Below are 27,428 nucleotides of genomic sequence, written 5' to 3' on the forward strand. Positions count from 1 at the left end.
GGTAGTGCAGAGTAACAGCCACCCCACGGTGAAAGCTGCAGATGCTGATTCATGCCATGGCCTCTCTCTATATTGTGTGACCTCCTCATTTCAAAGCATTGGTGAGAAATATGTGATGCAAAATAGATATATTCTGACATTGAGTATTCTGAAACAAACCTGAAATTCTATTATTTTTAGTGTGGAGATTGAATCAGAAATAGTCAGGAAATGTGGACATCACCCAGACCTGAGCAACTAGATCTTGCCCTTTTGGACACATCTTGTCATTCTCACCAGTCATTTACTTGGTGAAAGGCTGAACTGTTCTTAATGACAGTCCTGGAATTTTGGAAAGATAGAACATCTTCGGGCAAGATTTGCTCCTTAAGGTTTACATCCAGCTCCTGAGCAAGCGAAGAAAGTATTCATGGCTGTCTGAAGATGGACCAGAGGGAGTTGGCTTTATCTGAATTCTCACAGAATGAACAGGAAACACACTCTCCAATAGATACAGTGAGTATTTTAGCAAAACATGAAATTACACTCCTGTAAAATCCTGAGAAGTGCTGATTCTTTGGGGATTTTAGCTTTTGTGAACTGCAGTCACCCGTCTTGTTTCCAAACTACTAAGTGATTGCTGTTAACTGGGGAATGAAGAAATGTTTTTACAGTGTGGAAGAGTTGAACTAAGTGCTTAAGTTTAGATTGAGAAAATCTACTTTCTAATTTAGTCAATTCCTTTCTTTTCCCCAAGAGTGCTGCCAATCCAGCAGTGAACAGAAATGATGAAAATGTGAAGAGAGGTAACTGGTCCTCAAAGACTGACTACTTGCTCTCGATGATTGGCTGTGCTGTGGGTCTAGGCAATGTCTGGAGATTCCCTTTCCTGGCTTACAAAAATGGAGGAGGTACTGTCTGGAATTTGAATTAAGGGGATAGAAATGCAGAGGGAGCATTTCAATGATCTTTAAGGACTGTTGGCTTGGATATTGCTCTTGTCAGTGCTTCCCATCGTAACAATTGATGTGGAGGTGCCGGTGTTTGACTGGAGGAGGCAAAGTCAGAATGCAACAACTCCAGGTTATAATCCAACAGGTTTAACCTTCACCTGATGAAGCAGCAGAACCCCAGAAGCTTCTGATTTCAAATAAACCTGCTGGACTATAGCCTGGTCTTGTGTGTTTTCTGACATCCTAACAATTGTGCAGGGGTTAGAAATGTTACAGTCTGGACATGGCACAGTTAAATACTAAAGTGCAAAGTGGTGGTTGAAATTAATTCAAGTGACTTTTGAGCAAATCAGATTGTCTCATTACAGGTTGTAGTTTGAATCTGTGGCCCATTTCTCATCAGGAGTAAAAAGCATTATACTTTTATACCTTTAAATACTTTATATTGCTAAATTCCTAAAACTGAAATAATTCTAAAAACACAACAGAATGTCATTAAGACCCAGTAACAGTAGATTAATAAAACTCATGTAGCTCCTTTTTCATTTGTCTCGTTCAAGTCAGAGTAGACCACATTTTCAGTTTAAATAGGCACAGATTGATTCATTACAAGTTTTATGGAAGATTCCTTTGGAGTTAAGATAATAAAGTCCTTGTCAGCAATATCGACAGATGTTAAGATTAAAACAAGGATAGAAAACACAAAAGAATAAAGTTTCAATCAGTCTTTGTAGCATGCTAGTGGAATCACTGTTAGACTTTGCTTACAGCAGAAATACACGGACATCATGATGGATCACAATATTGAACACGTAATTTTGGTCGGTTTATCAGGAATACCCATTGATAAGGTGCTAGCTAAAACAAAGTTGCTGCACCTACTTTACAATCTCACAGTGAGTTATCAATGAACTTCATTATCTCATGGATTACAGTTATTACTTATCTTCATTTTGATCTTAGTTTGCCTACAGTAATGTATATATATGCTTATATATTATCCACCATAACATAAGAGACTGAGTCTGGATATCATGCTATCAGAGAAACCAGCAGACATTTATTATAATGATATAAAGTCAAGGATTTTACGCAGGCCAGTCATTATTTGGTGTCGACGATGAGTCACCAGGAATATTCTGTGGAATCCCCATTCTAGCACACTGTGAAGGTATTGCCCAGGAAACTGGATTTTCCACTGGACAATTCTCCAATTCTTCGAACACTCCAAAAGTCTCTATTTACATCGGAAATTTCAGAAGGCACTGATGAATTTAAGTAAAATAATTAATCAGGAAAGTTAGATTATTAAATCTAACACCCCTGTCATGTCCAGACCTGCTCTAAACCCCCACATCCATCAGATCTGAGTTGACATCTACCTAGCAACTCCTTGCATCAGTCAAATGTGACCCAACCCAACATTAACATAGAGTCATAGAGTCCTACAGCATGGAGACAAGCCCTTTGTTCCAAATTGGTCCATGCCTACCAAACTGTCCATCCATGCTAACCCCATTTCGCTGCACTTAGCCATTTCCTTCTAAACTTTTCCTATCTATGTACTTGTCTAAATACCTTTTGATGTTGTTAATGTAATCAACCTTCTGCTGGCAGCTCATTCCAGATGCATTCCACCCTCTGCGTCAAAACGTCCCACCTCAGGGTCCCTTTTATTCTTTCCCCTCTAACCTTAAACCGATGCCCTCCTGTCCTCGATTCCCCAATTCTGGAAAAAAGACAGAGTGCATTCACTCTATCCATGCCTATCATGATATTATACATTTCTATAACAAACTTCCTCAATCTCTTCAGCTCTAAAGAAAAAAGTCTTAGGTTGTTCAACCTTTCCCGATAACTCAGACCATTGCATCCTGGCACCATCCCTGTAAATTTCTTCTGAACTCTTCCCAGTTTAACAACATCCTTCCTCTAGCAAGGAGACCAAAACTGAGCATAACACTCCAAATGTGCCCTCACCAACAATCTGTACAAGTGCAACATAACTTCCCAGCATTTATACTCAGTGCCCTGACTGATGAAAGACAGTATGCCAAAAGCCTTCTTCCCTGTCCTGTCTGTCTGTGACTCCACACCCTCGACAGAACTGACCACTGGCCTCTACTGTCAATCTGACCTCCTGCCCAGCTGACATCCTATCTAGCTAGTGAACAGTCAGGAGGGAGTTGCCCTGGGAGTCTGCAAAATTGACGCCAGACCCTTGAAGTCTCATGGCTTCAGATTAAAAAGGGGGCAAAAAGGTCCTGCTGATTATCACATACCATCCTCCCTCAGCTGATGAATCAGTAGTCCTCAATGCTGAACAAACTTGGAGGAAGCATTGAGGGTGGCAAGGGCACAACATGTCCTTTAGGTGGGGGATTTCAACATTGACCATCAAGACTGGCTCAGCAGTAGCACTACTGATCAAGGTGGTTATGTCCTAAAGAACTTCACTGCTACACTGGGTCTGTGGTAGGTGGTGAGGAAACCAACAGGAGTGAAAAACATACTTGACTTCATCCTCGCCAATCGACTGAGGATTGAGTTGTAGAAATAGCGGAGGCACTGAATGTGATCTTTCAAACATCACTGGAGTCAGGAAAGTTCCAGATGATTGGAAAATTGCTATTGTAACTCCCTTGTTCAAGAAAGGATCAAGACAGAAGATAGAAAATTATAGGCCGATGAGCCTACCCTTGGTTGTAGGTAAAATTCTAGAATTCATCGTTAAGGACAGAATTTCTAAATTCTTGGAAGTGCAGGGTCAGATTAGAACAAGTCAGCATGGATTTAGTAAGGGAAGGTCATGCCTGACAAACCTGTTAGAATTCTTTGAAGAGGTAACAAGTAGGTTAGACCAGGGAAACCCAGTGGATGTCATCTATGTACACTTCCAAAATGCCTTTGATAAGGTGCCTCACAGGAGGCTGCAGAGTAAGGTGAGGGCTCCTGGTGTTCAAGGTAAGCTACTGGCATAAGTTGGGGATTGGCTGTCTGACAGAAGGCAGAGAGTTGGGATAAAAGGTTCTTTTTCAGAATGGCAGCTGGTGACAAGCGGGGTCCTGTAGGGTTCAGTGTTGGGGCCACAGCTGTTCATTTTTTATATTAATGATCTGGATGAAAGGACAGGGAGAATTCTGGCAAAGTTCGCCGATGATACGAAGTTAGGTGGACAGGCAGGTAGTACTGAGGAGGTGGGGAGGCTGCAGAAGGATCTAGATAGTTTGGGAGAGTGGTCCAGGGAATAGCCGATGAAATTCAATGCTGCTACACTGGGTTTGTGGTAGGTGATGAGGGAACCAATAGGAGGGAAAAACTTACTTGACTTCATCGTCACCAATCTGCTGGCTGTATTGGTATGAGTGATACTGCACAGTCCTTGTGGAGATGAAGTTACACCTTCACATTCAGAATACCATCCATCCTGTTGTATTGCACTATCACTGAGCTAAATGGGACAGACTTCACGCAGATTTAGCACCTCAAGACTTCAGGCACTGTGGGCCATCATCAGCAACAGAAACATACTTCAGCACAATCTGCAAACTCATGGCCCAGCATCTCTCCCACTCAAGCATTACCATCAAGCCGGGGATCAGCCTAGTTCAATGGACAGTGAAGTTGGGGAGTCAGGAACAGCACGAGACATACCTAAACATGAGGTGTCAAGCTAGTGAAGCTACTAAACAGGGCTACCTGTATGCCAAACACAATAAGCAGCATGTGATAGAGCTAAGCAACCAATCAGTCTGAACCAGACTCTGCTGTCCTGCCACATCCAATCATGAATGGTGATAGACATTGAAACAACTCACTGGATGAGGAGGCTCCACAAATGTCCCCATCCTCAATGATGAAAGAGCCCAACACATCAGTGCAAAAGGTAAGGCTGAAGTGCTGAGTGGATGATCCATCTCAATGTTCTCTACTTGTCCCCAACATTACAGATGCCAGCCTTCAGCCAATTTGATTCACTCCATGAGATAACAAAATACAGTTCAATGCACTGGATACTGCAAAACCTATGGGCCTTGACATCATTCTGGCAATAGTACTGAATGTCTGTGCTCCAGAACTTGCTGCACCCCTAGCCAAGCTCTTCGAGTTTAGTTACAACATCAGCATCCACTCATCATTGTAAAAATTGCTCAGATATGCTCTGCATACATAAAAAAGCTGGACAAATCCAACCCGGCCCATTACACCCCATCAGTCGATGATCAGTGAAGTGATGGAAGGTGTCGTCAACAATGCTATCCAGCAGCACCTGCTCAGCAATAACCTGCTTGGTGATGCCCAGTTTGGATTCCGCCAGGACCACTCAGCTCCTGACCTCATTACAGCCTTGGTTCTAACATGGACAAAAGAGCTGAATTCCAGAGAGGAGGTGATAGTGACAGCCCTGGGCAAAAACAATGGCTGCAGATACTGGAAACCAGATTCTGGAGTCGAGTGGTGCTGGAAAAGCACAGCAAATCAGGCAGCATCCGCGAAGCAGTAAAATCGACGTTTCGGGCAAATGCCCTTCATCAGGAATACAGCTGTCTGCCTGATGAAGGGCTTTTGCCCGAAACGTCGATTTTACTGCTCCTCGGATGCTGCCTGAACTGCTGTGCTTTTCCAGCACCACTCTACTCCAGATAGTGACAACGGTGGACATCAAGGCCACAGTTGACTGAGTGTGATATCCAGGAGCCCTAGCAAAACTGGAATCAATGAGTGTCAAGGATCAAACACTTCTCTGGCCCCCAGGAAAGTGCATGGTTGCAAATCCTCAACACCATTCACAATTGCTTAGATACTGAAGCAGCCCATGTTCAAATGTAGATTTGAGATAACAAGTGACAAGCACATTCATGTCACATAATTGGCAGAAATGAGCCCCTCCAACAAGAGAGAGTCCAGCCATTATTTTGTGAAATTCATTATCATGACCATTACTGAATCTCCCATTGTCAACAGCCTGGGGTTACCATTTACCAGAAACTGAACTAGACTCATACTCTGGTTACAAGAGCAAGTCAGAGTTTAGGAATATTGCAGCAAGTAACTCACCCCTAACTCCACAAAGCCTGTACATCATCTCCCAGGCACAAGTGCCAAACACTGATATTATAATGTAAAGGTTGAATTTATCATCAATCAGTGATTCTTTAAGATTGTCTACTGCTATCTATGATTGATAAATAAATTAATAGATAAGGAGATAATGTATTCCAACCCCAGATGAACAACTGGCAAATATCAACATATAACTTTATTCCCCTTCTAACTCCTCACGCTCACAGTCATACACAGATAGAACATAGAACAGTACGGGCTGTTCAGCTCTCTATGTTGCGCGGACCTTTTATCCTATTCTAAGATCAAACTAACCTACATACCCTACATTTTACTATCATCCAAATACCAAGTAATGTAAGACTGACTGCTCTGTAATTCCCAGGGTTATTCATTTCCCCTTTTTTGAACAAGGGAATGACATTTGCCACCCTCCAATCATCTGGTACTACTCCAGTAGCCAGTGAGCATGTGAAGATCATTACTTCTGTTGTAATGTCCTGTACCTTTAAGAAAGAGTGAATGCTGTTCTGCACTGAGAGCTTACAAGCACCTGTCATATGATTTAACTAGCAGTCTGAGTGTACTGGAAAATTGAAAATATATAACATTTGGCTGTGAAATGGAAACCTGAATTGTTTGCTGTTTTGGCAACAAATCCAATTTAAACAAACAGTTTAAATTATGCCTCAGGATACTAAAACCCAATCCAGTTTGAATTTATTGTTTTACCAACATCAAACTGATGATCCAATGTTGGGGGAAAATGAAAAAGGCAGCCATTTTGAAAATCAGATAGAGCAACTGCAATCGAGAGAGAGAGAGAGACCCAAGACATTGAAATACTCTGTATCAAAGGTACCTTTCATATGAAACATCTTAACAGTAAAAAGAAAGAAGATGATCCAGTGAGGTCTTCAGCCGGAAGAAGAAAGACACCAAAGATGACAGCCACTGAAAGGTTTTGAAATTGATTTGATGTAATTTTAATAAATGTTTTATTGGAACAGTATATTATAGCATTGGAGGCAGGTATTAAGCAGTTAAGAGAAAAGGGGCCTTAGTGTTGTGAATATTTGTTGCTTGATGTTCCCTTTTAGAGTTAAAGAATGAATTGATGTTATTTTCTTGAAATATTGGAAATATGAGGTGAGGTGAGCTTCTCTGGGTGTTTGGTTTAATGAAGAGAGAGGTTCACCTCTGTGTCATAACACTTTAGGCACAGCAACCTCTTCCCTCGCTTCCTGCAGCAAACTTAGGTATATCCCGTCTGGTTCAGGCGACTTATCTATCCTCATGCTTTTCAAAATTTGCAGCATATCCTCCTTCTTAACATCAACCTGTTTGAGCATATCAGTCTGTTTCACACTGTCCTCACAAACAATAAGGTCCCTCTCCCTAGTGAATACTCATACAACATATTCATTAATGACCTCCCCAAATGCCAACTCCAGGCACAAGTTCCCATCAATATCCCTGATTGGCCCTACCCGCACTTGCTGTAAGTTCTCCGTAAACAACCTCAACATTTCTGTTGTACATTTCCCTGAGAATATCTACTCCCAATTTATGATTCACGGTTCCTGCCTAATAGCATTGTAATTTCCCACTTCCCCAACTAAATGCTTTCTCATACCATCTGCTCCTATCTCTCTCCATGACTATAGTAAAGGTCAGGGAGTTGTGATCACTATAACAGAAATGTCCTCCCACCAAGAGATCTGTCACCTGGCTTGGTTTATTACCAAGCACCAAATCCAAATGGCCTCCCCTTTGGTTGGCCTAGCTAAATATTTAATCAGGAATCCTTCTTGGACACACCTGACAAAATCTGCTGCATCCAAACTATTTGCGCTAAGGAGGTTCCAGTCAATATTCGGGAAGTTGAAGTCACCCGACACAAGCCTGTTACGTATGCACCTTGTCAAAATCTGCCTCACAATCGGCTCCTCCATGCCTTTGTTGCTATTGGGTATCTATAGAAAACTCCCAATAAAGTGACTGCTCCTTTCCTGTTTCTGACTTCCACTTATAATGACTCAGTGGACAAACCATCCCCGACAATCTTCCTTTCTCCAACTATTATACTGTCCCTTATTAGCAATGCCACCCACCCATCTATTTTACCTCCATCTCTGTTCCTATTGGAACATCTAAATCCCGGAACATTCAGCAACCATTCCTGCCCCTGTGATATCAAAGCCTCCGTAACAGCCACAACATTGTAGCTTCAAGAAACTCCATGCTCCATTGCAGCTCCATGCTCTAAGTTCATCACCCTTATTCTTGACACTTCTTGCATTAAAATAGACCCATCACACTGACTGCAGCTTTGCCCTATCAACTGCCTATCCTTCCTCACAGTCTCTCTGCATGCTGTATCTGCCTGTTCACCAGCATCCACATCCTTTGATCCATAGTTCCAGTTCCCATCCCTCTGCCAAACTAGTTTAAACCCTCCCGAAGATCTCTAGCAAACCTCCTGCCCAGGATATTGATTCCCCTCAAGATCAGGTGCAACCCGTACAGGTCCCACCTTCCGCAGAAGATCCACATACCTGAAGCCCTCCCTCCTATACCAGCTCTGCAGCCACGTGTTTAGCTGCACACACTCTCCATTCCTAGCTTCACTAAACAATGGCACCAATAGCAATCCTGGGATTACTACTCTGCTCTTACTAATGAACCTTACTCTTACTAATCTTTCAATGTTCCCTCAATACAGGAGTTGTCCCACTGGACTGAAGAATTGCAGACATTATTCCACTTTAGAACAGGGGCGAAAGAGGAAAATCAGGGATTTATAGATCAGTTAGCCTAACATCTGTACTGGGGCACTGGTTGGTGTCTCTAATTAAGGATAAAATAACTGAGTACTTCAAACTTCTTCAGTTAATCAGAGACAGTAGGTCATGCCTGACAAACCTCATTTAATTTTTTGAAGCCATGACTAAGATAGTGGACAGGGGAATGTCTATGGTTGTTATTTGTATGGACTTCAGATGGCATGTGATAAATTGCACATAAGAGCTTATTAACTAAGGTAGAGGCTGATGGAATTGAGGGCAAATTACTTATATAGTTCAGAAATTGGTTGAGTGGCAGGTGCCAGAAAATAAGGATAATGAGTAGGTCCTGAAATTTGCAGGATGTGACCAGTGGTGTCCCCGTAAGGATCTGTGTTAGGGTCTCAATTATTCATATTTTTTATTGACAACTAGGATAATAACATAGAAAATCATATATCCAAATATACTGATGACACAAAGTTAGGGGGCATTGTAGACAATGTAGTCAACAGCATAAAATTGCAGAGGGTTCTTGATAGACTCAGTAATTGGGCAAAAATGTAGCAGATGAAGTTCAATGTAAGCAAGTGTGTGGTTATCCATTTTGACCGATATAGTATCGACCTGGATACTTCCTAGATGGCATGAAGTTAAACACAATGGATGCCAAAAGAGACTTGGGGCTTCAGGTGCATGGACCTTTAAAGTACCACAAACAGGTACAGTAAATAATGAAGAAAGCTCATGGAATCTGGCTTTTACACCTCGAGGACATGAATACAAGGATGTAGACAGTATGCTGCAGATATACAAAACCCTGGTTCGACCACAATTGAAGTACTGTGGGAAGATCTGGGCACTACATCTAAGGGAGGATATATTGGCCTTGGAGGGAGTACAACATGGTTTTACAAGAATGATAACCTGGATTTTAGGGGTTTGGTTATGAGGAGAAATTCTAAAGATTAGGCCTGTTTCTCTGTTAGTATAAAGTTGTTGTTACCATCCACTTGAAACTGCAGAGTATGTTGGGAATTCACATCCATGGACCCTGTTTCACCTTTTTATTCTATTTTCCAGGTGTATTTCTTATTCCCTACTCAATCATGCTGGGTCTTGTTGGGATACCAATATTTTTCTTGGAATCTTCCTTTGGACAGTTTGCCAGCCTCGGGCCTGTTGCAGTGTGGAAATCTGTACCAATGTTACAAGGTTAGAGATTATTGAATAATTAAAACTCAGCAACAATTTCAATTCATTTTAATGTTTAATTCATATTAATAAACTAGTTATAATTGAGTGATTAAATGAGAGTGTATCTGAGCCTTGCTGTCATTCTCTTTGAAAACTTTATTATGTTACACCAAGATATGTCAGTGATTAACACTGATGTTAGTTTAGTTTCTTATTCATTAAATGCGTGTGATTGTGATTGTGTTCAGTTCACCTGGATGGTTGACTCCAAATCTCATTGTTTTTTCAGAGGTAATTTTTCCTTGGATCATTTAAAGAATGATTAGATTAGATTCCCTACAGTGCAGAAACAGGCCCTTGGGCCCACCAAGTCTACACTGACCCTCTAAAGAGTAACCCACCCAGATACATTTCCCTTTGACTAACACAACAGACAATTTAGCATGGCCAACCCATCTTTGTTTTGTGGGAGGAAACCAGAGCACCTAGAGGAAACCCACACAGACACAGGGAGACTATGCAAACTCCACACAGACAGTTGTCCGAGGCCGGAATCAAACTCAGGTCCCTAGCGCTGTGAGGCTGCAGAGCGAGCCACCGAGCCACTGTGTTGCCCTTGTAAATTGTACCAAGTTGCTGTGGTGAGATTTGAACCCATGTCCCTTGAGCATTAACCTGAGCTTCTTGACTACCAAGCCAGTGACTCCTCCGGTATACCACCATCTCCAGGAAACTTGACTAGTAACATGCCCAACTATTGTAAACTAATAGCAAACTACTAGCTCAGAAATGTGTATGCTTGAGCAATGTATTGAATGTCTGTTGGGTTGCCCAATACCACAATATCATGCCTAGTTTCTGACATTGTGTTAGATAACAAAAGCATTGCCCCATCAGGTAAAACACCCTGGTGGAGGCAAACTCACACCATAGCAACAGCAGTTACTATCTCTTAAAGACATCATAGAGGTACATATTTAGAAAACAAATTGATGACCAGCATGACTTTGGAAGCAGACAGTTTGGAATAGGGAGAAGTTTGTTGTCCTTAAACAGCATCAGTTTTTCAGAGTACAGACAATTGTACACATCTGTAGATGGAGCATTAAGCACGAGAACAATGGAACATATTTCTAATTTTCATTAGGATGCAAATTCTTTCAAGATAAAGTACATTTCTAAGATTTCCTTGGTAATAAAAACAAATTAAAATGCTAAAGAATGCCCTTGAGCTATGACAAAGGCCAGTGCATTACAGAAAACTTGAATCCTAGAAAGCTCGGTTGATGGAAGTTAATACATAATGACAATTACAAACGTCTTTGTTCTTAAGGAAAGAGCAGTATAATTTGGAGAGACAAAAATATCAGAGACACACAGCAAAGGCTGGTGTTTTTGTAAAGGCCAACTCATGGGTAGCAACAAAACTGGTATGTATTTGACATCCAGCAACACGTTCACTGATTTTACTGTTCCAAAACTTCATGCAGTTCTATTTTGCAGATCAAGGTCTACGTGAGGTCTTGAAAAGAACTCTTAAAAATCTTGTCAGAACTCAGGGAGGTACAGTGGCCTTACATTGCCAGGGATCCGGGTTTGAATTGACCCTAAGGCAACTGTCTATGTGGATTTTACACATTCTGCCCATTTCAGATGGGTCCCACCAGGTGCTTGGGTTTCCTCTCACGGTCCAAAGATATGCGGTGGATTGGCTGTGCTAAATTGCTGATAGCGTCCAGGGATGTATAGGTTAGGTGGATTACCGAGGGGAAATGGAGAGTTGCAGGGATAGGGTAGGAGATTGGTTCTGGATGGGATGCTGTTCAGAGGGTCATGCAGACTCAATGAGCTGAATGGCCTGCTTCCACTCCGTAGGGATTTTATGACTTGACAAGGAGGAGCTTCACATTATTAACATGCACAGTTTTTCTGGGTGGATCAGAAAATTCTGGATATGATTTGGAAAGATCTTGAAGAGCAGATCAAGATAAGAATTCACTTCAGGATGAACAGACTCCACATCATTTCAAATAGACAAGAATCCTCAAGAGACTATTCACCAGTTTGTTGGAGGATGCCAAAGCAAAGGGCATGAGTGTGACTTTACTGAAGAGGAACGGCCAGAGAATATTAATGAGTTGATTATCACATTCACATGAATTAAAGTCAGTTGGAAGAAACATTTGTGCAATAAGAAGGGCCACAGTCTTGACATATTACTTGAGGATAGACAGATCTATGAAGATGTCGTGGCAGGCCAGCAACAATTACATGCTTTAGGTGCTACCAATACTATTGCAATGGTCAGTAAAGCACAGAAACCCAACAAAAGCTCCAATAGCAGTAGTTTGTTGCACTTCTCCAAAGTCCATGCTCTATTTTTTGATATCTGTAGCATCAAGGGACATGGCTATGTGCAGGAAATCTGTTTCCAAAAGCCAAGTCAGGCCCTTAAATTAAACCAACAAGCGACCAACATGACAGTATAGAGTAATAACAAATCATCAGCAACAAGGAAACTGTTACCAAGGTGCACCAAGGCAACCACATTGATGAGGTTCAGAGTCAACCAAATGAAAGGCAAATTTTAGAAAATGAGCAGGCTTTACATGATGTTAATCTCACACTCTGTGTTGGGAGTAGAAAGCAATCAGGAGCTCTTTAATATCATGTGTCCTGAGAAGGCAGTGTGATACAAGATAAAAGCTAAAATCAACACCGGAGTTAGTGTTACCATGTAACCACTATATGGCCTCAATGACATGCACCTGAGCAAGTAATGTTCCATGGTACAGGCTATGAGAAACCATCTCTCAGTGGAGACAGCAGATCAACAATTGTATGTATTGTCAATGAGTGTCAATGCGCAAACTCTCACTGGCTTCCCGAAATATTTAGTCTAACAGATACATGGTTACCAGTATGTACAGATCTAAGTGCAGTCTCAAATCATGACATTCAAACCACACCCACCATGGCAGAACAAGTCACATATGGTGCAATTGAATTAGTCAAGAATTGGTAAAGTTATAACTTTGAAGTAGTAATTAAGCCAGGTAGCCAAGATGATTGCATATGATTTACAGAACAGCTTATCCAAAATACAAAGATATTCATCTTGATCTGCACCATGATCACCTGAACTATGAAATTAAATGTGCTCTCAAGGCTGACATGTTATACTTTGGACAATGTGAATTGTTTTCATTGGGCACAGTTTCAAATCATGCCCGTGCTACCATAGGAACGCATGAGTATTGAAAGTTCAAAATGATTGGCATAACAATCCAGGGATGATTCGGGATATTCAATGACTCACGAAGGCAATATGTAAACAGTGGGAGACTCTATATCCACATGATATTTCATCCAATTCTTCAGCAAAGTAGCAACAGAGCTGTTCATATTGTATGGGGAGATTACTTCCTTGTGACAGATTACTTCTCTAAATCACCCATTTTTTTGGTGAATTAGCAGCAAAATGAGTACAAGTGTCACTGACACAATGGTGGTATTTTTATGTTATTTGGTCTCCCAAGTAAGAATCTCCAAAATTGCTCACTGGGCAGAGAGTGAGAGTTAGAAATACAAATCTTTGGATACCAGCAAAGGTTTCTAAAATATGCAACCAGCCCAGGTCACAGAAATGTATTGCAGCTCATGATATTACATGATAAAGGAACAGAAGCCAGCTCTGAACAATTTATGACAGACTAATCATGCATGAAGAGATTGAGAGTTGAACCCTCTGATGATGTTGTGTGGTAGGGTTGATTAATAGCAACCAGCAGCAACTAACCAAGTTGTCAAACAAGTGCAACAGAGATCAATGAGTACCTTTCCAGGTGGACATACATGCACCAAGTCAGGAAAAATTGTCAAACTTTCAAAACATTACATTGAATTTTGAAACATTAATCTTTAAACTCTGTCTTACCTGTGTGCATAATTGTCAAATTAATTCCATGTGCCTCTGCACAACCATGTATATCTGTTTTGGAAAAGTTATCCTTATTCTGTTGTAAAATATCAGCCCAGGTGCTATTTTGCCTTAGGAGTGTACCACTTGTTTGCAATAGTTAATTGTAACAAATGTTTAACAGTCTCTTCAATCCCATGATATTCACAGTCAGTTTCTTATGTTATTGGGGATCACATAAGCATTGTCACATCTGGTAAAACATCCTGCTGAAGATAAACTCACACCAGCAGTTGCTGTTCTACTTTGAATTAAATTAAAGCTAAATCACAAGATATGGGTTAGCAAAGCAGCTAGTTATGAGCTGCAGTGAGAACTCTGGAGCTGAACCTGTGCCCTCAGTTTAAGTTGCAAAACACAAACCAAGGATCCTGTCACTGATTCCCAATCCTTGGTAAAAAAAAATACCAAAGTGCATACTACACATTGGGTCAAGTCTGGACCCAGCGAGTTAATAGTTGATGGAGTTCAATGTTTCAGTGGTTAGTTTTTAGGTTGAAGAATGCTCACTTGGACATCAGGTGCGGGATTAAACCCTCAAATGAAATAGACATTGAGGAAACGAGGGAGGAGCTAAAACCAACTCTGGTACTTATCAATGGTGCCAAGTTATATAGTCATAGAGATGTACAGCCTGCAAACAGACCCTTTGGTCCAACCCTTCCATGCAGACCGGATATCCCAACCCAATCTAGCCCCACCTGGCCCATATCCCTCCAAACTCTTCCTTTCATATACCCATCCAAATGCCTTTAAAATGTTGCAATTGTACCAGCCTCCACTACTTCCTCTGGCAGCTCATTTCATACATGTACCACCCTCTGTAAGAAAAAGTTGCCTATTAGGTCCCTTTTATATCTTTCCCCGTTCACTCTAAACCTATGCCCTCTAGTTCTGGACTCCCACACCCCAGGGAAAAGACTTTGTCTATTTATCCTATCCATGCCTCACATAATTTTGTAAACCTCTATAAGGTCACCCCTCAGCCTCCGACGCTCCAGGGAAAACAGCCCCAGTCTGTACAGCCTCTCCCTATAGCTCAAATCCTCCAACCCTGGCAACATCCTTGTAAACCTCTTCTGAACCCTTTCAAGTTTCACAATATCTTTCCAATAGGAAGGAGACCAGAATTGCACACAACATTCCAACAGTGGCCTAACAAATGTCCTGTACAGCCGCAACACGACCTCCCAGCTCCTGTACTCAATACTCTGACTGATAAAGGAAAGCATACCAAAAGCCTTCTTCACTATCCTATCTACCTGCGACTCCACTTTCAAGGAGCTATGAACCTGCACTCTTTGTTCAGGTCTCATTGTTCAGCAACAGACCCCAAGACCTTACCACTAAATGTATAAGTCCTGCTAAGATTGTTCTTCAATGAGCTTTTTTCTTATTCGTTCAAGGAACTTGTTTTCTCTGGCTGGGCCAGCATTTATTGCCTATCGCTAGTTACTCATGAGAAGTAGTGATGAGCTGCCTTCTAGAACCTCTGCAGTCTATGCGCTGTAGGTTTCCCTACAATGTCCTTTGGAAAGGAATTCCAGGATTTTGACCAAGTGACTGTGAAGGATCAATGGTATATTTCCAAGTCAGCATGGTGATCGTTTTAGAGGGGATTTTTGCAGGTAGTGGTATTTCCCTGTATTTTCTGCCCTTGTCTTTCTAGATGGAAGTGGTCATGGGTTTGGAAGGTGCTTTCAAAGGAGCCTTGGTAAATTTCTGCAGTGCATCTTGTAGGTAGCACAAACTGTTGCAATTGTGTATCGGTGTGAAGGGAATGGATGCTTGTAGATGTTTTGCCAATCAAGTAAGCAGCTTTGTCCTGGAGGGTGTCAAACTTCTGGCGTGCTCTTGGAGCAGGTAAGTGAGGAATATTCAATTAAACTCCTGACTTATGCCTTGTAGATGATAACAAGCTTGGGGAGACAGGAGGTGAGTTACTCCTGCAGTATTCCTAGCCTCTGACCAGCTCTTGTCACCATTGTGTTTGCATAGTAAGTCCAGTTGAGTTTCTGGTTAATGGTGACAACAAGGATATTGATTGTGGGGGTATTCATTGATGGTAACACCATTGAATATCATGGAGCAGTGGTTAGATTGTCTCTTGTTGGAAATGGTCATTGCCTGGCATTTGGGTGGTAGGAGTGTTACTTGCCACTTGTCAGCCCAAGCCTGGATATTGTTCAGGACTTCTTCAGTATCTGAGGAGTTGCGAATATTGCTGAACATTATGCAATCATTGTGAACATCCCTACTTCTGACCTTATGGTGGAGGGAAGATCATTGATGAAACAGTTAGAGATGGTTGGACCTCAGACACTAACCTAGAACATAGAACAATACAGCGCAGTACAGGCCCTTTGGCCCTCAATGTTGCGCCGATCCAAGCCCACCTAACCTACACTAGCCCACTATCCTCCATATGTCTATCCAATGCCCGTTTAAATGCCCATAAAGAGGGAGAGTCCACCACTGCTACTGGCAGGGCATTCCATGAACTCACGACTCGCTGAGTAAAGAATCTACCCCTAACATCTGTCCTATACCAACCTCCCCTTAATTTAAAGCTATGCCCCCTCGTAATAGCTGACTCCATACTTGGAAAAGGTTCTCATGGTCAACCCTATCTAAACCCCTAATCACCTTGTACACCTCTATCAAGTCACCCCCAAACCTTCTCTTCTCCAATGAAAACAGCCCCAAGTGCCTCAGCCTTTCCTCATACGATCTTCCTACCATATCAGGCAACATCCTGGTAAACCTCCTCTGCACCCGTTCCAGTGCCTCCACATCCTTCCTATAGTATGGCGACCAAAACTGCACACAATACTCCAGATGCAGCCGCACCAGAGTCTTATACAACTGCAACATGAGCTCAGGACTCCGGAACTCAATTCCTCTACCAATAAAAGCCAGTACGCCATATGCCTTTTTCACAGCACTATTTACCTGGGTGGCAACTTTCAGAGATCTGTGTACATGGACACCAAGATCCCTCTGCTCATCCACACGACCAAATATCCGACTATTAGCCCAGTACTCCATCTTCTTGTTACTCTTACCAAAGTGAATCACTTCACACTTATCTACATTGAACTTGTGGACTTTTCTGGCTCAACCTACAAACTTATTATCTTTTGTATATGAGCCAAGTCCTGCGTGCTCTTTAAAATAAAGCAATAAGGAAAAATATTTGATCTTGCACTTTTAGTTTTATTCTAACAATAAGTGGATAAAGTATACAGAGCTCTGGGTCTAAACCTTTCTATCCCTGACAAACTACTAAGTCAGTCAGTTCACAAAGAAAAAGACCCCTCTCTCTCCCTAACACAGTCTTTTATACTATACAAAACATCATACCATCACTCAAGTGTAACTGTCTTCTCATTGGCCGTTGCTCCGATTCCATTCCCCGCCTCCTCGCATTTCCGGCTGTTTGACCTTCCCTTTTTCGGAGACAAAGGACCACCATGTGGCCTCCTTTCGAGTGCGAAACGGCCGATCACGTGACCTCCGAGTCGAGGACACGCCCCCAAGCCAGACAATCAGAGGACCACGTGACCTCCGAGCCGAGGACACGCCCCCATGCCCGACTATCAGAGGACCACGTGACCTCCGAGCCGAGGACACGCCCCCCCCAGGCCCGACAATTTAGTTTTCCAGGTAAGTTAAGTGTGTGTGTGTATATATATATATATATATATATATACACACATATATATATATATATATATATATATATTTACAACTGCCCCTTTTGGTCTCATGCAAATGAGACCAACAAATCAGTCTTATGCATCATATTCACTTTCCGACGCGTAGTCCTCCCCTCTTGCCAGGGCCATGGTTTCCACCACTATTTGCGACATCTGATAGGGCGGTGGAGCCTTCCCTTCAATTGCTGTAATAATTACCCTGTTCAACAAAGATCTGATGCAGGGGATACAACAACATCCACACAACACGAACACAGTGATCATACCAGCGAGGGACATAAACACAGACACAATTAATCCTTTCCATTTCCCTACCCAGGAGTCAAAAATACCTCCCAGAGGGCTGTCAATACCTGAATGTTCATGCATCTCTTCAGATAAGGTTCTTAATCCTTCCAGGGCTCTGGTTACCGAGCCATCAGGTGCTGTATTGTTGGGGATGAACGTATAACATTGATCTCCAAACATAGAGCACACTCCCCCCTTTTCTGCCAGCAACATATCCAAAGCCATTCTATTTTGTACTGTCATCAATGAAGTTCCTGCCAATTGTTCAGAGAGTCCCGCAACGGCGTCTCTAGTTCTATTGGCTAGCCTGAGTACATTGTAATGTACATAATTAATTCGATCCACATCCTTATTCGGCGTAATTGGGAATAGAGCACTAATAATTGGGAGATTCTCGAATCCTGTTGCTATCTGATCTACTAACTTATATTCATCAGGTACACCGCGGGGAACCCCTATTGCATCTATATACGTGGTTGAGCCAGAGGTAATGTCAAATAGGTTCCTGTGTACTCGTGCATGCTGATTTACCTCCTGTCGTCGTTCTCCTAAGGATGTTAAGGGTACCCCTAGCCTGACCATTGCACTGTTATGTTATTCAGGTGGATATCCTCAATAGGTATGGGTTACTACTGGATTAAACTACAGTACCTCGGGCATATACCTGAGGCCGTTACCTGTCAAGTTTACCAGTGGTCCCTATTGACTGTATGGTCCTGATAGCTACAAACTCGGCTGGGTTTATCGCAGGTCTCTAGGTCCCTTCAGTTTATCCTTTCACCTAGGAGTGAGAGGGATTCACTTTAAGTCAATCCTAATGCCTTCTCAGCTAAGTTCTAGACTTAACATACCAACACAAAGGTAAACATATCTTATCAAATAAAGGTTCGGCGAATACGAAGTGTGTGGTGTAAAATATAATAGAAATTTATCAATATAATAAGTTGAATACTCACAATCAGATGTTTTCAGTTAATCACAATCGTTACAGCCTTTTTGAATGTTCTTAAAAGATACCTAGGATAAAAGCAGAGCTTAATACCTGAGTGTCCCAAATGGGATCTTCTTAGACTAGCGTGTTTCAGCTAGTTGGTTCAGATTGTATCTTCTTCAGGCTAGAATGCAGTGCCTCAACCGAGAATCTTTTAGGCAGGCGTATTTCAGCAAGCTCTTAGCCGTCCGTATGTTTCATCCGATCGGTCTGTATTTTGCACAAATGTGTCTTTTCTGCAAGCCTGGTGGTTCAGAGGATTTGCAGTTAAGCCGAGATGGTTGGGTGACTCATTGTCTGTGTTTCAAGACAAGAGTGAGTTCTGTCTGGTTTAGCTCTGCTTTTATTCCTTACAGTCTAAGTTAAGCAATTACATCATTTGTTTAAAGAACTGGAATCTCAAACTGTGCCTCGGTCAGCATTGTTTAAAGGTTGCGTTAAACACTTAATTAGCTGAGAAAACAATAAGTAGCTGATAAGTAGCTGGTAAAGAGCAGCTGCTACGTAGTCATAGTTATACTTAATTGTTGCTAGGCTAAAATACAATAAAGAGTTAATAGTATCATTGTTGCTACAATCTAATATAATCAGGTAAAATTCCGCGGAAGAATTGAGTCTTTTCATGAAGAAGTAGACGAATCCCATGACACTTAACGAGTTAATAGCATCATTGCTGTTAAGCTTAATCTTATACAATATAATATAATCAGGTAAAATTCCACAGAAGAATCGAGTCTTTTCATGAAGAAGTAGATGGATCCCATGACACTTAACGAGTTAATAGCATCATTGTTGTTAAGCTTAAACTTATACAATATAATATAATCAGGTAAAATTCCACAGAGGAATCGAGTCTTTTCATGAAGCAGTAATGGATCCCGTGACAGCACAGGTTCCAGACCAATCCGCAGGTAAACTAATCCGTAGTATTCTATCTCCACAGTGCCAAACAAGATCAGCTCTGGCCCAAACCATTGTGCTAGCATTCCGCCAGCCAGTTACATCAATCGTGTTCTGGCACCAGTCAGCGGGGATATGTCCCCCGACTGTACTAGATCTTCGAACAAAACAAGTGTAATTGTTGGCCCTTGGGGTAAACACTGGAGGTAACGTAGAGTTTTTTACAGGTGGAAAAATAGCACTTAAGGCAGTACAATTTGGAGGGTCCGCCTGCATGGTAAGAGCCATCATGCAGTGAAATCCTACTGGATCTACATCAGGGAATAACGGGGCTGGGGTAGTAAATAAAGTTGGCCTAGCCGAAGAACACGCGATGCAACCACTCATGTTAATCGAGATTGCAGTCGCTGTTATCCAGTCCAGCCATATATTCCTATCCCCATATCCGGTAGCTAATTTAATCATGTCCCTTCTCGTGAGGTTGTTATAATCTACTGTCACTACTCCTGAACTTGATTCGGCCACCACGGTTGTTGTATTTTCAATCTGTGGCTGGTTCGTAGGAGGATCCACCAAGGTTACCTTCACTAGTCCCATGTTATCTACTCCTGATTGATCTACCCCTAGTAAAAAATAAAAACTGCTATCATCAATCTCACAGTAATACTGTACCTCTTTGGGACTAGGGTTAGTATCGAATCTTGTCAGGGTTAACAAGAGTGGATATTTTAACTCTGAGGAATGATCGAGTTGTCCCTTCGTCAAGCTCACATGTTCTCTAACCTCCCAGCTATTATCTGAGGGTGACGATTTCTTAGGTGTCCAATGTTCCCCAGTCCATGTTAATACATCATCCCACGAAGGGCATGGATGATCATTAATGACGTAGATGCAAAGATATACATCATACCCCCTCCAGCTCCCTGCATCTTGGCCACAGTCAATTACTTGGCATAAGTCAAACTGGTATATTGTATCACGCTTTTTATCATGTCTGATATGTACCCGGCTCCCTGCTGCACTTAAACATTTGTCCCTCTCTTGTCCTACTGATCTTTTATCCCTAGGACTCTCTACCCTGTGTGTGTGTTCGTCCCTCGTGGTTAATCCCCTTATGAATAGTATTATAACACTTATACATAAAATATTGAAAACTCCTAAGGTTAATGGCTTCGAATAACGCGGGCTAATGACTAAAATAAACATAATATTCGTTATGCAACAATTAACAGTTTAAGACCCTTTTAGTCTTTTTCTGTTCTTATTTGTTGTCGAGTTCTCGTTGGCGGTTCTGTGGCCGCACACTGGCTCCAATGGTACCAAGTGTCTCCTTTTCCTTGTAGTCGAACCGCATGGGATGTCCTTTCCACCACCTTGTAAGGTCCGTGGCTCCGCCCACTTCCGCTTGACCACCTTCAGCAGGACCCACTCTGTGGTGGATGGCGCCCGGCTCTGTAGGTCCCCCTTTCCCGATCCAACCTGTTTAGAGAAAGCTGAGACCAAAGCTGTTAGTTGGTCATAATAAGGTTTATACCTTATTGAGACTCCTCTCTCTATCATCTGTATCCAAGCTCCTGGTCCCGGGAACTGCTGCCCTGTTGTTAGCTCGTACGGGGTAAACCCTGTAATAGAGTTTACTGAGCTTCTAATAGACATTAAGGCTAAAGGTAGGGCATCCACCCAGCTTAACTTTGTTTGTGCACACACTTTTCCTATTTTTCCCTTTATGGACTGGTTCATTCTCTCTACTTTTCCCTGTGACTGAGGATGGTACACCGTTCCAAATGCATGTTTCAGTCCTAAAGCTGCTTCTACTTTTTGCAGGTCTTCATTCTTAAAATGTGTGGCATTATCTGACCTGACTTTGTTTGGAAACCCATGCGTTGGAATATATTGGTTTATCAAAAATTTGATCACTGTCTTGGCATCCTCCTTCTTCGCAGGTATCGCTTCTGGCCAACCAGTGTATGCATCCACTGCTACCAAAAGGTACCTGTATCCATTTACTCTCTCTATCATATCAGTGTAGTCAATCACTATTTCCTGACCTGGCATTCTTGGAAGAGGGAATTTTCCCTCGTGTGGTTTCACTGTTGCTTTTACATTATATTCCGTACATGTTTTACATTCTCTGATATAATTTTCAACCATTGCTGGCAAGTACAGATGCCACCAATGTGTCAGATACCTCAGCATCTGCGTCTTTCCACAGTGTGTCAACCCATGAGCTTCCTGGAGCATGGAAGCTGTCAAACCTGGGGGTAGCACTGGTCTACCGTCCGGGGACCTCCAAATTCCTTCCGACTCTATGGCCCCTCTCACTCTCCATACTGTCAGTTCATGAGGAGAGGCTTTCTGCTGCTCTGTTATTAACACATTTGCATCGCAGACGGGCAGCAGGTCATATACTGTTCTCTCTGTTTGCATCATTATATACTGGGGTACGTATCCTGCTGCTTTTTTTGCTGCTAAGTCTGCTTCCTGATTGCCCTTCGCTACTATTGTATCAGTTTTATCATGTCCTCTACACTTAATCACCGCCACTTGTGCAGGTTTCAGTAGGGCTACAGCTAATCTCCTCATCTCTTTTTCATGTTTAATTGGGGTTTTTTCTGTTGTTAAGAATCCTGCTCTGATCCATTGACTAAGTTCTACCTGTATGGCCCCTACCACATATGCAGAATCGGTGTAAATGTTTACTCTTTTTCCTTCTGACCATTCTAACGCAGCTATCATTGCCTGTAGTTCAGCACATTGGGCTGATTCTTTGCCTGTCATTTTTCCTGTCATCACTTCTTCAAATCCCTCACTTGTCTGTCGCACCACTGCATAGGCTGCTTTCAGTCCTTCCGTTGGATGTCTGTAGCAGCAACCATCTGTAAACAACACTTCTTCTGGATCTATTAATGGAATTGCCTGTAAATCTGGTCTTACTTTGGCGTCTCTCTGTGCCCTTTCCTTACACATATGTGGCTCTCCCTCTCCTATGTTATCAGCCATGTTTATTCCTTCATGTGTAAAACTTATATGTGGTGCACTCAGGATCCTTTCTAACCTGATCTGCCGCAATGGCGTCATTGTAAATGCTGTTGAGTTCACATAGGCCACTATACTATGTGTCGTCAGTACTGTTAGTGAATGGCCCATGACTATATGTGCTACCTTTTGGAGAATTTTTGCTACCCCTGCTACATGTCTCGTACATCGCGGGTGTCTGTCCTCTATTGGGTCAAGGGTAACACTTACATACATCAGCACCTGCCTGCCTGCCCCTTTTCTCTGGAAAAGAACACCATTTATTGTGTGCGCTTTTTCAGAAATATCAAGGAAAAATGGCTCCTTATAATCCGGGACCGCTAAATCAGCAGCCCGCGTTAGGGCCTGTTTAAGGGATATGAAACTTTCGTCTGCCCCCGTGGTCCACTGCAAATGTGCCGACAAATTTCTCATGCCTTGCTCATTTACCATGGCCCTTAGAGGAAAAGTAAGCTCCCCATATGAGGGAACAAATTGTCTACTGTATCCTGTCAACCCAAGAAATGAGAGCATGTCTTTTACAGTGACTGATTTGGTATGATGCAGAATAGAAGATCTATGGGGTGGGGACACACCTGTTCCCTTAGTGGAAATAACTCTGCCCAAAAAAGACACCGTTCGTCTGCAGCATTGCAATTTGGCCCGTGAAACTTTAAAACCGACGTTATACAGGAGAAGCAGCAACGAGTGTGTAGCCGCCAAACAAGAAACATGGTCGGGTGCTGCCAATAGAATGTCATCCACATATTGAATCAATACTACCCCGTCTGGGAGCATCAGGTCCTTCAGCTGCTGTTTCAGTACCTGATTGAACACCCCAGGTGACAAAATAAACCCCTGAGGGACCCTTGTATAACGAAGTTGTTGGCCTTTATAGGTGAACGAAAAAATGTCCCTTAAATGATCAGCTAAGGGCACGCAGAAAAACGCGTTGGCCAGATCAGTGCACGAGAACCACTTATGGTCAGGAGTCAGCACAGACATCACAGTGTGAGGGTTTGGGACCGAAATTGTTGGAGTAGAAACAATACTGTTGATCCGTCTAAGATCATGCACCACCCTATACTTGCCTGTATTCTGCTTCTCTACAGGTAAGATAGGAGTGTTCCAGGCTGACTGAGAGGGTTCTAGCACCCCTGCTGCTATCCATCCTTCAATCGTTTCAGCAATGCCGGCCTCAGCTTCTGGTTTGTGTGGGTATTGTCTTTGCCAAATCGGAGTGTAGTCTAATAATTTGAATGTGATTGGTACAGCGTATTTGCAGTAACCAACATCCGTCGAACCTGTTGACCACAAGGCCTCCGGTAATGTATCAAGCATTTCTGCCGCCTGTGGATGGTCTGTTTTTTTCCCTGCCATGAAACCTTTCAATCTGCCTATGTTCCAGCAGCACCTTGTCAGTTGTTCTGTGCATAAGTCTATAAGCCCCAACCGAAGGCGAATATTGCAAGCCAGGTAATTGTGTCCAACCCCAATCAGTTAACTCCATCAAGCGTTTAGACATAGGTCCCAGATCTTTGGCCTGATATTCAGGATGCACAGCCAAGGTAACATGCGGTATAGCTTCTTCCCACATCTCATACCATTCCAACTGTTCCGGAGTTAAGTCCACAATACCCACCACACCTTCTCTCCCTAGCAAAATGCAACTAGATGAAATATCCCACTGAGTCCCTTCTAGATGTTGATAGAAGGCATGCTGATAAAGTTCATTGGCATCTCTGTCATAAAATAGAGTCACATGAAGGGGATCTACAGGGGGAGCATAGGGCTGCAGCATCTGAGCCCAGGGTCGCCATTGGTTGTATAAAGACTGTATGCCGTTCTCCTGCCCGTCCTCAGGTTCAAGGAGTCCCCAGTATATATCTGCCCACTGCCCTTCTGCCCCTGGGGACGTATCTGGTGATAACATCATTTGGGATCCAGAGTGAATCATCGACAGAGAACAATTAACCGAGTGTCCATTTGGAAAGGTTACAACGAGTCCCTCTGGTCCACACAAAACCGAAACCCCACATCTCACCAGCAAGTCACGTCCCATCAAATTCATAGGACATGAAGGCGATAGAACATATTGATGATAAAAAGTCTGTCCGGCCATTGATGTAATCAGTGGCAATGTCAGAGGCAGAGTTTTTAGTACACCCGAGAACCCTACTAACTGGACACGGGAGGATGAAATAGTTGACGGAGGTAAATCACAAATGATAGTGGACAATCTGGCACCTGTGTCAACCAAAGTGAGGTCCATCACCCTCACTTGCATATGGGGATCTGCCAACCCCCTATGTCCCTGGGTTCTCGGGCCCCGTCAATATTCATACCCCTGCCCTTCCGGGATAGTTTGGGGGTACTGTCCTTGCACCGGGGCTGCCACTGCATTTGGGACTTGGTACGGCTGAATAGTCTGTTGGAACGGAGGCCGATTCAAAGGGAGATACTGTCCTTGAATCCATCTTTGGCCTCCCTGGGGCCCCCATAGTAGGGGACAAGTTCTTCTCCAGTGCCCAGGTTGGCCACATTCAAAACAAGTGTGCGGTAGCTGACCTCTGACTCCTCCACGGCCCCTTCCTCTACCCCGCATTCCTCCTGGAACAGCTATTGGTCTGCCTCCATAATGGGGGTAATATGGTGTCGAATCAGGTGCGGGGTCTAGACTCTGCTGGTTATTTTGTGGCGACGGCTGCTGCACCATCTGATTAATCGTCTTTTGGGAGGCCTTCTTTGTCTCATTAACCTTCCGTCTAGCCTCATCAAGCTGTAACTTCAGCAACTGCACTTGTGCTGACTCCTTGCTCTGTTTATCTTCATCCTGTTTTGTCCTATATCGCTTCATATGATGTGTCAAATGCTTCTCCCACTGTTCTGTAGGACACCCTGGGATATCCGGATTCCCCTCCATTGCCTCTTTTACTTCCTTCGGTAACCCTGCCATAACAGCTTTCCTAAATAACGTGGTCTAGCTGATCTGACCCTGGATGGCTCCCCGCAGTATCTGTCCACGTGCTTTTACATCTAGTCAAAAAGGCAGGCATCTCCTCCCCCTCCTTCAGTGTGAAGGTGAGCGAGTGCATCGCCCCTGGTGGAATTGGGAATCTATCCCTCATCACCCTTCCCACACAGGTGGCATGCTGCACAAACGGGTCCGAATCAGGTACTAAGGTGGTCCCTGCAGACGCTTCAATCTGCTGTACCTCCCACATACTCAATTGTCTGCCCAACAAAGCTCTCCAATCGCCCATAGCTAACTTGAAGCCTAGTGTGTATTGGCAAAATTTAGTCATCCAAGGTCCACCTCCCTCCATGGGTGGAGGCATTTTGTCCAAAATGCAATTCATATCCGTATAGGCAAAAGGCTGATACACATCCCCCATAACAGAGCCTTTATAAACTAGAGGCAGTTGGTGCTGATAATTTATGGGTTGCCGCAATGTCTCCCTCTGTCGCAAATCATATCTATGTTCAAACGGAGGCTGTCCCTTTGAGGGGCCCTGGTCAGTATGCATTGTAAGTGAACCTTTCAAAGTGACAGGGTACGTGTTTGAACCGCCCCCCGGGCGGGACTCATTATCTTCACTATCTGTAGTACTCTTGGACTCCTCCTCCTCCCAGTTTTCCCTGTTTTTTGCTTCCCTTAAATCTCGCTTTCTCCTGTCTGAGAATCCATCATCTGGTAACCGACCTGAACTGTGTAATCCTCCCTTTCTGTCCTTCTCAGCACTATATGGTGTTGAATGAGCATCTGGTTCTAGCCCTACTGAATATCTCCCCCGTCCTGCCTGTTCTTTGCTTTTACTGTACGTAATCGTCATCCTGCTTGCTTCCTCTGCCTCCTTAATCCTCTGTTCAGCTTCTAATGTTAGTTTTTCTACTTTTCTGATGTTTTCTTCTAATGCTTCCGCCAGTCTCTCTTTTACTACATTGTACTCCCTTGTTCCCACTTCTCGCACATCTAACACGCCCTCTTGAACATGCATAAGTGGCATTTGTGTTACAGGATATGGGGGCGGTGATTGTGCCTCAGACAATTTAGGATACACCGGCGCTGAAGGTCCTGACTTTTCTGTTTTAGAAGTAGCATCTCTTTCTCTTTGTGATGTTTCTACTGCTACACAAGCTAACGTCATATTATGTAGATTAATCCTCCTCTCTTCTTTCTCCTCACCGTCTTTGATGCATTTTCTCCTAATTAATATTGACCCTTTCTTTCCCTTCATATGCTCCTCTACTTCTAATCTAACCTGCTCTTCTGCTTTTCCCAAAAATGGTGACAATTTCTTCCTCTCCTCATCTTTAGTGACTTTGCCCTGTTTTTGTAAATCTTCCCAACTCTTATCATATTTCTTCATCATTGTTTTTTGTTTGTCCTTTGCAAGCCCGCTAATTAACTGACTCCTAACTTTCCCCCACTGCTGTTTTATGGACATTAAATCAGAAGAACATCCTCTGATTTCCTCACACTCTTTATCGAATTCCCCTACCATTTTATGTATTTCTGTTTTTTTTTACCCTACTGTCCAATAACCAATCGATTTA

At 42.9% G+C, this 27,428-nt stretch overlaps 1 protein-coding gene across 1 annotated transcript in view; it reads left to right on the forward strand.

Moving 5' to 3' along the window:
• LOC132820332 (sodium- and chloride-dependent neutral and basic amino acid transporter B(0+)-like) overlaps nucleotides 1–27,428 on the forward strand; it is a 197,321-nt gene that overhangs the window by 148,247 nt on the left and 21,646 nt on the right. The window contains exons 8-9 of the mRNA XM_060832354.1: nucleotides 737–890; nucleotides 9,866–9,997. Of these exons, the coding sequence (XP_060688337.1) occupies nucleotides 737–890; nucleotides 9,866–9,997 (286 nt within the window). The remainder of the gene's footprint in view (nucleotides 1–736; nucleotides 891–9,865; nucleotides 9,998–27,428) is intronic.

The sequence above is a fragment of the Hemiscyllium ocellatum genome, chromosome 11, assembly GCF_020745735.1.
Source record: "Hemiscyllium ocellatum isolate sHemOce1 chromosome 11, sHemOce1.pat.X.cur, whole genome shotgun sequence".
In the NCBI taxonomy this organism is placed as follows: Eukaryota; Metazoa; Chordata; class Chondrichthyes; order Orectolobiformes; family Hemiscylliidae; genus Hemiscyllium; species Hemiscyllium ocellatum.